The sequence below is a fragment of the Amblyraja radiata genome, chromosome 26 (genome assembly GCF_010909765.2).
Source record: "Amblyraja radiata isolate CabotCenter1 chromosome 26, sAmbRad1.1.pri, whole genome shotgun sequence".
Classification (NCBI taxonomy): Eukaryota; Metazoa; Chordata; class Chondrichthyes; order Rajiformes; family Rajidae; genus Amblyraja; species Amblyraja radiata.
In genome coordinates, this window is record NC_045981.1 from 8,650,941 (window position 1) to 8,664,725 (window position 13,785).

The window sequence follows — 13,785 nt, forward strand, 5'->3', positions numbered from 1 at the left end:
AGAATGAGGTGAGGAGCGGCAGAAAGTTACAGATGATCACAATCATCAGCACACACAACTTGGACTTATCAGCCCGCTTCGGTACTGAAAATATATGTCATAAGAATGGTCAGACTAAATCGAAAAAATGATAAAAGTGATGTATTAATATTAAATTTGGAACATTTACTCTTGCAAGTGTGAACTTAGCCGTTCACACTGTCAAAACTGGTAACCTAACTATGATTATTCTGTTTATTTGATGATACATGCTGAAACATGTGAAAATTACTATTTTGCCTACCACATATTATATACATTTCCACAGTTTAATCAAATCTCATTGTTTGAATTCTACACATAATTCCCAACAAATTCCTCTGCAGTGTTAATTCCAGATATAGAGTACTTTCATAACCCATTAATCAGTAACAGTGACAAGTATGGGTGACAATAATGGAATGGATTCTCACAATTCAGATTTCAGCAGTTCATATTAATGTGTCTTTTTCTAAAATCTTTCCAGGAATCTTTCCTGAAAACTGCATTGGTTCATTAATTTCAATCCGTTTCATCATGGGTCTTGGAACTTATTTGTATTGAGAGGGAAACAGCGGCCGGGATAATTTATGTACAGGAGGTTTCTAGTAGTTGGTTACATTACACAAATAGCAGGCTTACAATCTCTTCCCTGGAAGCTATTGACAGGGCAACAGGCACATAAGCCTCCAGGAAGTAGCTGAAGAGAACTTTGGTGTAAACCAGCATCTGCAGATCCTTCCTACACCTTATATTTCACTTGTATCAGGTGAATATGTTAATTACCTAACACTGCAATAATTGTAATCATAATTGACTAAACTTGTGTGGTCAAAGGGAGAAAGTCGGTAGTTTGTGTGCCACAAGCAGGTGTTTTCCTTCTCATAAAATGGCAAAATATATTTGAGACTGACACACAGGGGCTGCAAATTTGTAGTCTCCTGAACTACCGTAGACTGTTACTGGATGAGTGGACAACACTCAAGTATGTTAAGGAGCACTTGCATTCCACAAAATCCTCACCACTCAATCGTGCACACCCTATTTGCCTAGAATCAGTGCAGTTTTTGTTCTGAACCTAGCATCAGCGTTGTACACAATGTATCTTCTCTACACACCTGGACCAAGTTGGAAAGTCTTTGAAACTATTCAGAAAATGTGCATTAATAGACTACAAGGTGAACATGACAATTTAAATCACCCCAAACCTCTTACACAAACTTCATGGGTTTGAGCTAGCCACTAAAGGGCCTGTCCAACTTACGCGATTTTTCTCGGCGACTTGCCGGCACCCGTCATAGCTGCAGCAGGTCAGCAAAAATTTTCAAAATGTTGAAAATCCAGCGGCGACCAGAAAAAAGGTACGACTCTTTGGGCGACTACTCACGACTATACAGGTGTCACGTGTCGACATGTCGCGAGGTGACGCCTGTATGGTCGTGAGTAGTCGCCCAAAGAGTCGTACCCTTTCACAGAAATCACATTGCAATGTAGCTTAAGAAAACAAAAAATATTAAAATTGAGTACCTCTTCATTTTTACAAACCACTATGGCACAATATTAACAATATTAATAAAATTAATTTGTTCTACATTATGAAGGGAGGGAAATAAAAATCATAATACACGACGTACCAAAGATTCCCCCATCAATGATTTTGATAAAATGTTGGACACTGCTTGTAACTTGCCCTCCACGTACATGAGGCGAAACACTGCTTGCAGTGTGCCGTCTCCTTTGGCCAGTCCCTCTGCCAACACTGTAGACACAGAAATACAAACCTTTCTTTACTTCAGACTTTATTCCCAAAGTTCTATCAACAGAAATTATGAACTGAGAACCCAATTATTTTTATTAGGAAAGTGTTTTTTGGGGGAAAATAAATATTTGACCTAAATATTTATTTTCCCCCAAAAAACACTTTCCTAATGCCCTTCATAGTTTGTTTATCAGCAAAGGTATACAGGGCTATTGGAACAAAAAGCTGAGGAATCATCAGCACGACTTGGATGAAGTGGGGAAAAAGGCAATCAGGTACGAGGGTTTGTAAGTGAAGCAGAACAGCAACATATCTTGCAATGCTGCTTTCTGCATGAGACAGCCATCCCCTCTGCAGCAACATGCACTGTTCTGACCATAAAAATCGTACAAAAAGGTAATCAGTCAAGAGATGTCAGAGGGAAAGAGCAATGAGAATTTTGGTTTATTTCGACATTTATAATAAATTGCTTTAAAATTATCATGAAATATAGATCCAAAGATGGGTAAATCAGGTGAGGCACACATCAACATTGACTGAATGGCTTCAGTCTAGTGATACTAAACGGGCAACAAGTATTCCTATTGTGGGTTTATTTGCTTCAAAGTAATAAGATTTTTCAGAATGATGAATTGAAAATATCTAAGATCATGAAGAAAACATGGAGGAGGGGGGGGGGTGGGGGAGGAAATAATCAGGGTGGTTTAGTTAATAAAATGAAGTTCATGGCAATAGAAATAAATGGGCTTCACCTTCACCTTAGAGCTACTAAAGCTCCAGGCTCAATACTAACCATAACATTAAAATCACTAGCAATTATGAGAATGAAGAGATATTATAAAGTAATGAGGTTGAAGGTTACTGTGATAACTAGCACTCTACTGGTGACATTTGCTCCTTATGGTTTCTAAATTTCTATGAAAGCATTAAAACTACATGTTAGATAACACAACAAAATTACATTGTGCATGGCACAGGAGGAAAATGAAAGAGTGCATATTATTAGAAAGACTTTACATGCTTATAATTAGATTGCTGAGCACCAGCAGAAACCAGAGTTCTAAAAGGTTCTATCAGATCACTGAAAAAATCTAATCTCTAATTTGCTGCAGCGAGAGAATAGATTGCTGCCCATCCTAAAAATTTAAGACTGAAGAGGCCAGAGGCAGGAGGGGGGTGGAGGTGATAGGAGTCAAAGGGTAAACATTAGAGACGTGGCGAGTGTGGGGTTGAGGTGGTAACCAGCAGCAAGTGAGAGGGGACACAAGGGTGGAAAAAGGGGAATAGGGGATAGGGTGGAGGCCAAAAGAAGATTTGATGTGGGGTGCTATGAAAGAGAATAGAATAGGATAGCAGGGAGTAAGAAAGAGGAGAAGAGGTATGACAAAAAAAAGGCAAATAGAATTACAATTTGGCCATATTGAATTAGATGGAAAGTTAGTTGCAATCCACATGCTTGAAGAATGGCCAATGAACAAGGCAGCAGAGAGCTATTGAGCCGGACAATCGTGGCGTTGAAATTCGGGAAAATATAAACAATCCCTTCCCACCACAAAAACAACCTAATTTTAACAGCAGTCACAAAGTGTCACACAAATATCACTCAACATTAACCATTTAACAAGTTGAAATTCTAGACAAATGCACATCTAGTTGTGGGGAATTAGTTGGTACTTTAAAAAATTTAAGTTTGGCAAAATATTATGCACAAAATGGATATCCATCGGTGTTCACTGACATCTAATGTTCAACAACGTTCAAAGTTCTATGTTGCATAAAATATCCCACAGCCCCACCAAAAATATAATTCTACATCGTTATTTATGTAAAAGGAATAATTGCAGAACATACCAATTTTACAGTCTTCATCAGCCTGGTCATAGTTTTTCTGCAACAGAGAACAAGTATAGTTATCTTTGACATTACTACTTAATATTCCGCATAACCAATATCAATCATTACTCGTTAAACCTGAGCTCCTGCAAGTAACCTAATGCAAGATCTATAGCTAAAGCATCGACAATTCTTTCCTCCACAGGCACCGATGCCGCTCGACATGCTGAGTTCTTGCACTCGTTTGATTTTTGCTCCAGTTTCCAGCTTTTACAATCTCCCATGTCTCCATCATTCTCTATTAGCCTTAGTCTAAGGCAATCTATTATCTAATTTATTTATTTTTTTAAATGGGGGGGGGGGGGGGGGGGGGGGGACTATATAAACACTGCTGTAATTTCTACATGGTAAAACCAAAATGTATAAAAATGGCTATTATAATCTGACAATGTGCACTTTAACCATATTTGATTTTTTTCTATTATGAATCTCAAATTGCAGAGTGCAGAGGCAAATAAATAAATGATGGGTCTTTGTCACAAGCATTATGGAGGGCACTGTATGTCCCATTTTATTGAACTCCAGACAAAATATCCAGCAACTTTGTTTGCAACTGTGGCAAAGCAATGAGTTTACTACTAAATACAGTTCTAAAATAAATGGAGACACTAATCAGTTTGATTATTTGGTCTCAATGCAATTAAACATAAAATATTTTTACTCAAAAAATAACGAAAATATCACGTGTTATAATGGGCTGCCTTAATGATACTTGCTTCCTATACACTTGGATAGACACAAAATACTGGAGTAACTAGTGGGACATGTAGCATCTCTGGAGAGAAGGAATGGCTGACATTTTGGGTCAAGACTGAAGAAGGGTCTCGACCCAAAACGTCGCCCATTCCTTCTCTCCAGAGATGCTGCCTGTCCCGCTGAGTTACTCCAGCATTTTGTGTCTACCTTCAATTTAAATCAACATCTGCAGTTCTTTCCAACACTGGTAAATTCTTGCTTGACTGAGATTAAAAACATTTAATATTCCACATGCGCAATGTTTAGGAAACTGCTTTAATTATTTTTTCTAATTTATAGTTTTTGCTAATATAAATAGGGGACTCCAGAAACCACGCTTAACAAATATAGCAAGTTTACTGCCATCTGCGAAATCTTCACTGTCAGACCCATGAAGCTTAAATCACATTTAACTGTGCCTTCCAACAAATACAAATAGACCATAACTAAATCCAATCCAAGTTGTGGGTGCACAACACCTACAGAGGCGTTGCATCCACAAATTCCCAATGACTTGACTGTCTTCTGCAAGGACAGGGACAACGTAGGCTTTTCTAGGCTCGGGAGCATAACACAGACCTGCACACAAAGTGCTGAACAGGCCCAGTGGTAATTTTGGCATGGAAAAGTGATCCAAATTTGTACAGCTCGGTTCTAATTCAAACAAAAGGAAAGAGAATGGACTATCATCAGAAACTGTTCAAGAAGGAACTGCAGATGCTGGAAGATCGAAGGTACACAAAAATGCTGGAGAAACTCAGCGGGTGCAGCAGCATCTATGGAGCGAAGGAAATAGGCGACGTTTCGGGCCGAAACGTCGCCTGTTTCCTTCGCTCCATAGATGCTGCTGCACCCGCTGAGTTTCTCCAGCATTTTTGTGTACCTATCATCAGAAACTGTTTTAAGCACTGCAGTTAGTTGAACATATGCATACTAACATATGCAAAGTTATTAATTCAGGAAGGAGGGAAGGAGCAATCGATATACAGGAAAAGCACAAGGAGGATTTGAAGCAAATAAGCACTTGTTATGCAAGTGCACATAGTACAAGGAACAAATTGCGTAGTACACGCAATGTGTCAGTTTGGAGGATATGACAATCATCTGACTCATGGCTGCAAGAATCCAGAAAATAATCTGAACTGAGAAGTGGGAGTGGATGACAGAAGTCAGTGTAGGATCTTATGTCATTAATAGCAAACTCACTTAATCATAAGAGAGAATACCAAGAATAGGCCTCAGGCCATGTAAACTATGGATAGCACCAAGAAATAAAAATAGTTTTAAGACAGTAACGAGAGTTACATACTCTCTCCTTGTATCATCTGTGATGTGTTAGAATGCAAAAATATTGATTAGGAAAGCAGGTGTGATAGATTTAATTGGAAATATTCAACTTCATTTTTCCAAAAGGAGTATCACTGGCAAAGCCAATGATTATTGGCCATCCTATCCTTGCCGAGAGCAACATAGATCCCTTCTGTTATTGAGTAAGGAGTTCCAGGATTATATCATAAATTTCTAAGTCAACCTTGTGTGCAACTTTGAGGGGGAATCTGCAGGTTATTGTACGCCCATGCCCCTGCTGCCCATGTCCTCTTGGTGACACAGTCTGCAGGCTTGAATACTATTGTCAAAGTAGTCCCGGCTCGTAACTGCAGTGTCTTTTGTGAATAGATCAGATTGCAATCAGAGAAGGGGGAAATTAATGCTGAGACAGGTTGGTTTGGTGTGACAATCAATAGGTGGGGGGGGGGGGGGGTGGGGGGGTGATGGTGTGGGGGGGGGGGGGGGGGGGGTGCGTGTGCGTGTGTCTTCCTGAGGAGAGAATTATTGGAGCTGCACTCATTCAGGCAAGTGAAGAATATTCCATTACATTCCTGACTTGTGGCTAGTAGATGGTGGAAAAAAGTTGGTAGTCAGGAAGCAAGTCGTTCACAGCAGGATATGCATCTGACAGCCTCTTGTTGCCACATTACTGGTGAGGCTTGTCCCGTTGAGTTTTTGAGCAATGATGGCTTCCTGAATTAATAGCTTTGCATATGTTGCACTAACAGCATTGCTTAAAACAGTTTCTGATATAGTCCATTCTCTCAAAGTGCAGTGTTGCCAACTGTTAAGATGGAGATTCTTCAGCAGATATAACTCACCTTTCTTCAATAATATGGACCTGCATATTAGTGTGCTTCAAAGACCTTAGTTTCTAGCTTTTTGATCAGAGCAAATAACTACCTTTAATTAACTTGTGTTTCTGCAAGCACTGCTGCTCTTGGAAAACTGACGGACACAGCCCCAAGCCATGTGGTGGTTTGTAAGCTGATCACATTCGAGTCTAATTCTGAACAAAGCTGTCAACCAAGAGAAATTCCAACACGATTTGTTTCAAGTTTATAAACAAAGGCACTTGGGGAAAGCAGAAAATGTATTTTAAGCATGCTATCCCTTGCCCAGCTTTAGTTGTAGAGTAAAAATTGCTCTTTTATCCTATTGTGTATGCAGTTAGAACAAAGCACATTACTCACGAGTTGCAACAAGCAGGCTATCCTGTAGAGAAGACTTTCAATTTGAATACGGTCTATTTCTGGCTGGCATGATGTGCTAGTGATGGAAGGGTGGCTAAGGGTGATGAGCGCTTCTGTGCAATACTTTGTAGCCAGCTCATATTCTTGCAATCTCAGACATTCAAATGCTTGTTCACATGACTTTTCTGGTCTCCTGTATGCCATGACTCAGCAAGCAAAATGCTGTAAAAAAAAGGTAAAGATTGTTAATTGTACAATGTGTTCAATTTGTTAGCACCTAATTTTTTTAAGGTAGCCAAAAGCAAAAGCACCCTACTGGTATTTGTTCATCTGGTCAAGATTCACATTTCACTTTCCCATCACATGTACTTGGGAACTTACCAGTCTTCAGCAAACCAGATTTCTTTTTTTTTTTAAAAGAGCGACATCAATTTTCCAGCAATAGTTTTTGACATTGGAACCAGTGCTGGCTCGAACACTGTGTGTTGTGGATCAAGAATAGTACCTTCACCTTTTAACTAAAATAATTCATCCTTCCTCCATGAGCAACATTCACAACTATACGTTGGATTTATCCAGGTTTTACTTCTACAGTCGGTCATATACATCACAAATTTGGTCAGGAGATATTTCAGTTGAAATTTTAACGTTAATTCTGAAGTGGGAATGATGGAAACAGCGTTTATCAATATTTTTTTTTTAAATCTGGTGTGTACAAACTGGGTTGCTGTTCACAACACGTACATCTAATCTGAATGTCCGGTAATGTGGCGTTTTGACACCTTTAAACATATTACCAAAATAACATTTGCTGCAGTTATGTCCTTTGGCCATCTCTTGTCAGTTAGTGTAATGTTTAACCTGTCAGATGGGAATGGTCGGTTTTAACAGCTATTATCATAAAATGCCTTTAGAAATTTCCTCGCAACCTGTATATTTTATTATGGATAAATTATGTGGGAAGCAAGAGTGTTTCTGAACCAATAGCAATGACGACCCATGCTATGGCCATGTCATGGTAATTTTCGGTCCTTCACAGAAAACATGCTTGCATCAATCTGTAGTGTGCATGGTTAAGCATATATGTTACCATGGTCCAGGATTTATCGACACAGGTTGATCATACGCTGAATAATACAACCACATTTTAGTTTGGAAGTGGAAAGAACTAATAGATATTGCATTAATTGCAATGTGTAAAAAGAGTTGAGATACTGTATTATAATTTTGCTGCATGTCATTGTGGTCTATATCATGTCCTGATTGGTGAATATGTTTAGTTTGCTTCATTGAGCATTATTCCGACTGGTAACTACGCACTTCGTTCGAGCACATTAGCGCACGCGTCATGCAAACCGTCTTAAATGACCACCTAAACAGTCATTTGGCAACCTAAAAAGCTGCCACGGTTGCCCGGCTGGCAACAGGGAAAAAAAGTTAAGTGAGAGCCCTGGTTACGCTGTAAAATTATGAGGGTAGCCAACCCTGCTTCCACCCTCATTTTGGCATTGTAATTCCAATGCACAAATACACACCACCTTAACAACTGTTCCTGTTTTATGTGATTAACTTTCATATGAATCAACAGAGAGCAAATTGTAGTTTGTTTAATTATACAGAGATGCATAGCCTCTGAATCATGCCATGAAACCAAGATAGAAACAGAATTTAACAATCCAAATGTTGTTATCTGATAAACTGTTCTCCCCCTACTGGTGAAAAATGTATGGATTTTAATTGCGTTCAAAAGGAGGAGAACAGTCTGAAGAAGGGTTTCGGCCCGAAACGTCGCCTATTTCCTTCGCTCCATAGATGCTGCTGCACCCGCTGAGTTCCTCCAGCAATTTTGTGTACCTTGGATTTTAATTTCTGTCTGTTGGAGCTGACCAAATGCAAATTTCTGGTGAGTAATCGGGTGACTTCTTCAAAAATACCTCAGAGATATCTTGAGATAGTAAAAGGTAATTTATCAGAGCAAATCTTTCTTTTCTTATGCATCACATGGATCAATTTTTTTTATGGTCACATGTATCACAATTTTATTTGTTCATCCCTGTCACAGCTGTGCCTGCACAGGCAAGGCTCGTCATCTTTCTTTCCACTTTATAACAGTTCTTAAAACTATCCTCTTGGACCAACTTGGACCATCTGTCCTAATATGTCATCATGTAAACTCATTGTTAAACCTGTCTGTAAAACATCTCAACTCTGCATTCACATTTACCTGCAATACCCTTTATTCCCTTCTCAAAAAACTCTCTATGTTTGCTTTAAAAATTAAGCCAATATTTAGAATTCAAATTCAACTTTTCTCCAAGATATTTTACAATTAGCTCAGCAAGTATGGTGAATAATAAATATTCATGGGTTCCCTATTCCACCGTCATTTCCCAATTTAAGGCAGCAATTAAAGCTCCTCTTTTAGCAACCTTTTATTCCTGATCTATTCATCAGGCAAATGCAACTAGAACTACAACTAGGCTGTGGAAAGCATCTTGTCCGGTAATATTACCATCTGGTTTGGGAATTGCTCTGCCCAGGACAAGAAGGCTCTGCAGAGAGTAGTGCGTTCGGCCGAACGCACTATGGGAACTTCACTCGCCCCCCTGCAGGAACTATACATCAGGAGGTGCAACTCCAGAGCCAATAAAATCATGGGAGACCCCTTCCACCCATGCAACGGACTGTTCCAGCTGCTACGGTCAGGCAAACGCCTCCGTTGCCATGCTGTGAGAACGGAGAGGTTGAGAAGGAGTTTCTTCCCAGAGGCCGTTCGGACTGTAAATCTCACCAGGGACTAACTTTACTGAACGTTTTTCCTTCCAATATTTAATAATAATAATAATAAATTTTATTTATGGGCGCCTTTCAAGAGTCTCAAGGACACCTTACAAAAATTGAGCATGTAGAGGAAAAACATGTAAGGGGAATGAAATAAATAGTAGAGACATGACTAGTACACAAAGTAAAGACAGAATTCAATACAAAACACAGTATGAGGCAATTAATGCACAGATGAAAAGGGACGGGGACGTGGGGCTAAGGATAGGCAGAGGTGAAGAGATGGGTCTTGAGGCGGGACTGGAAGATGGTGAGGGACAGATGTAAAAGAATATGTGTGTGTTTATGAGTGTGTTTATAGTTTGTTTGTTTGTCTTTTTGCACAAAGTCCGCGAGCATTGCCACTTTTCATTTCACTGCACATCTCGTATGTGTATGTGACGAATAAACTTGACTTGACTTGACTGCAAGTATTCTTAGCAACCATTGAAACAGGGAACTAAAAAGCCAAAAAAGACTAAACATTCACACATGTTAAATATTGACCTCAAGTTAAAACTAGATACACCAAGATGTTGGGAAGAGTTTAGAAAAGCTGCTTCGTTATTACAATTTATTTCTATCTCAATCAGAATTAACTGCATACTGCATACAAGCTATGTATTTTAAGAGATAAATATCAGGGACATGATCTCTTAAAAGGAAACAAAGAGCTGGAGTAACTCAGCGGGTCAGGCAGTATCTCTGGAGAACACGAATGAATTGGTGACGTTTCAGGTCAGTACCTTTCTTTAGACCCTTTGAGTTCTTGATCTCTTGTACTTGCTCAAAGTGGATCTGTCTAACAATAAAGTGCAGACGGGTATTGAAAGTTTGCTGACTCTCATGGACTGTCGTGTAAACTAAAGGGCTTGTCCCACTTAGGCGACTCTTTAGGCTACTGCCAGGGACAGGTTTTAATGGAATTCACCTACGACACATGGTGACAACCTAGGACAGCACCTACGACAACCTACGACAGCAAGAAATTTTGCCACTGTCGTCTAAAAATTTCCAACATGTTGAAAATTTTGCGGCAGTCGCCTGTAGTCACCCAAAAAATCGCCTAAGTGGGACAGGCCCATAAAGAATGTAGACAAAAGCTATTTAGTTTGGAGAAATCTATTTTGTGCAATTCATTTCCTTCCCTTTTGAATGATAACAGTTACAAAACTAAGTGCGAATGAAACACCAGATGGAACATGTGCATCACACCATGAGTCAGAGGTTAAACCGTGGGGAGGGAGGGGAGCTGGTGAATGCAGGTATGGTGCCCATTGAAATGAATGAAAAATCATCGCAAGTGTAATATCAGTGAGCGATATTTGTCTCAAAAATACTTGGCTTGCACACTATATGAAGATAATTAAAGTAATTAATTTTGATCACATGCTATATATAAATGACGGTTTTTCTAAAGATGACACTCCATCAGTATGAAGTGTTGTCTTTTAAACGTGAAAGGAAGAGTCATGGAGTCATTCAGCAAAGAAACACACCCATTGGCCCAACTTGTCCATGTCAACCAAGATGTCCCGTCTCAGCTAGTCCCATTTAGGTCATAAGGAATAGTAGTAGAATTTGGCCATTCAGCCCATCAAGTCTACACAGCCATTCAATCATGGCTGATCTATCTCTCCCTCCAAACCCCATTCTCCTGCCTTCTCCCTATAACCTCTGACACCAGTAATAATCTATGGACCCCCCGTTGGTCCATATTCCTCAAAACACAGAAACATAGAAACATAGAAAACAGGTGCAGGAGTAGGCAATTCGGCCCTTTGAGCCTGCACCACCATTCAATATGATCATGGCTGATCATCCCACTCAGTATCCTGTACCTGCCTTCTCTCCATACCCCCTGATCCCTTTAGCCACAAGGGCCACATCTAACTCCCTCTTAAATATAGCCAATGAACTGGCCTCAACTACATTCTGTGGCAGAGAATTCCAGAGATTGGCAGTTTCCTATTCATGAACCTGTCCAAGTGTCTCTTATATGTTGGTATTGTACCTGCCTCAGCTACCTCCTCTGGCAGCTCATTCTATATACCCAACATCCTCAGTGGAAAAAGTTGTCCCTCAGGTTCCCATTAATTATTTCCCCTCGCACCTTAAATCAATGTCCTCTGCTTCTTGATTCCTCTACCCTGGGTAAAAGACTGTGTTTACCCTATCAATTCCCTTCATGAGTAAAAGATGAATATCAATTGCATTAACTACTTAAATCAATATGTCCGCACATGTCAAAAGGTTCTACTCAAACGAGGACTTTCATTCAGAATCGTCCACAATGAAATTCTTAATAACTCTTTTCTTGCTCGTTTCTCAAAGAATGAGCAAGCAAACTAGCATTTAGATAGCATTTTACATATATTACCTCCAGAACACACCAAAATGCTTCATTTCCATGAGTTACTGTTGTATCAGCAAATCTGGCTGTCAATATTATGCAGTTTGAAATCCCGCAGTTAAAGCAAATGAAATTGACAAGTTAATCTGATTTCGTATGATATTCCTCCCTTCCTCCAAAGGGAGGAATATCATACGAGTATGGGTAATACTACCGGTGCTTTGATGAATACCATCAATTAAATTAACCTAAAAGGGCGGATAGACATTCTAATATTACAAAAGTTTGGAAACAAATACAAAGAAATATAGCTTACATAAATATACAGAAAACAATGGAAAGGCTCTCTCTCTATGAAAGAACACTCTCTTCAGATACATACACTCAGACACTCGAAATCCTATTTTTCAATTGCAGTTATGGAAGACCTGCAATAGTATAGTGTACGCTAACATTTGGTTTTTAGCATTATGTCACTGCGGAGATTCTCCAGTTGATTATTCTTGTGCGATAACATTAGTGTAATCAGCCATATGAGCAAGGCCAAAGGCACATGCATCTTGTTTTCTTCATTCCTTTACAAAGCTTTAAAAATTGTGTCACCAGGAGATGGCGTCACCAACACTCAAGGATAAATCTGAAAAATTCCAATGATAGGGGGAAAGAACAGAGTGAAAGCAAAATTTACACATTTTTAAGTTATGTTTAGATTTTTCTCACCTAAAAGCATAATTTACAATTAAATGAACTGAGTACACAAAAGATTTTTTCGATGGTTAACTTGCTTTTCTTAAATAATTTTCAGTCTTTAAATTGAGTTTCCCAGGTCAAGATTTGGATACATTAATGGTTAGATCATTGGGCGGAAAACAGATTTTTCATTCATAAATAAAGCTTTAGTAGGCGAGAGGAGAAAGATTTGAGGGTCCTCAGGGGTAACTTTTTCACTCAAAGGTAGTCCGTATTTGGAATGAGCTGCCATAGGAAGTTATAGAATCGGATATAATTTCTACTTTTTAAATACATTTGGACAGAGATATGGATTGGAAGAGTAACGGATCAAAGGGAGGCAAATGGGACTAGCCCAGGATGTCAACTTGGTCAACATAAACAAGGTGAGCCAAAGCACCTGTTTTCATGCTCTATGGCAGGGGTCTACAAACGAAGGCCAGCGGGCCACATCCGGCCAGCCACGAGATTTTATCCAGCCCGCAGCAAGCTCTTAACACGTTCCGTGCGGCGGGCTATTTAGTGGGTTCTGTGGGAGCACGGGAACGGACACGTTATTTTGCCGCAGTTGAGGGTTTGTGTGCAGCTGCTGACAGGTTACCATTAGTGACAGGTTACCATGTACGTGACTAATACCCAGGGGTGCAGTGCTACCGGAGTGCCACTCTGGCACCTCTGTAAAAAAGAAGCCAAAATAAACACCGGGGAATTTTAACTAGCGGGTGTGTGGTTGGGGAAGACGCATCACTACAGAGATTCCCTGTGGGGGGGGGGGGGGGGGGGGGGAGGGGGGGACACGAGGACCCAGCAGAGCCAGACCACATGCTGTCTGCATCGTGGAGGTTGGGGGCCTAGTCCTGAGCCTGGAACTCTGGTGAGGTGATGGCTCTGGCCCGCTGGTGGCCGGTGGAGAGGCGAGGGTCGGCGGAGTCGCTGCTGGAGATCCGTGGGGGGCT

The 13,785-nt window shown here is 40.1% G+C and overlaps 1 protein-coding gene across 7 annotated transcripts in view; it reads right to left on the reverse strand.

The window, feature by feature from the left end:
- helz (helicase with zinc finger) overlaps positions 1-13,785 on the reverse strand; it is a 187,371-nt gene that overhangs the window by 147,161 nt on the left and 26,425 nt on the right. For 6 of the 7 annotated variants that reach the window (XM_033044145.1, XM_033044148.1, XM_033044149.1 and 3 more), the window contains exons 2-4: positions 6,928-7,149; positions 3,629-3,665; positions 1,653-1,777 (exon numbers count right to left, since the gene is read on the reverse strand). In XM_033044145.1, the coding sequence (XP_032900036.1) occupies positions 1,653-1,777; positions 3,629-3,665; positions 6,928-7,131 (366 nt within the window). In that variant the 5' untranslated portion in view covers positions 7,132-7,149. Of the gene's footprint in view, positions 1-1,652; positions 1,778-3,628; positions 3,666-6,927; positions 7,150-10,493; positions 10,546-13,785 lie in introns of all 7 variants that reach the window. The other variant, XM_033044142.1, reaches the window with a different exon arrangement.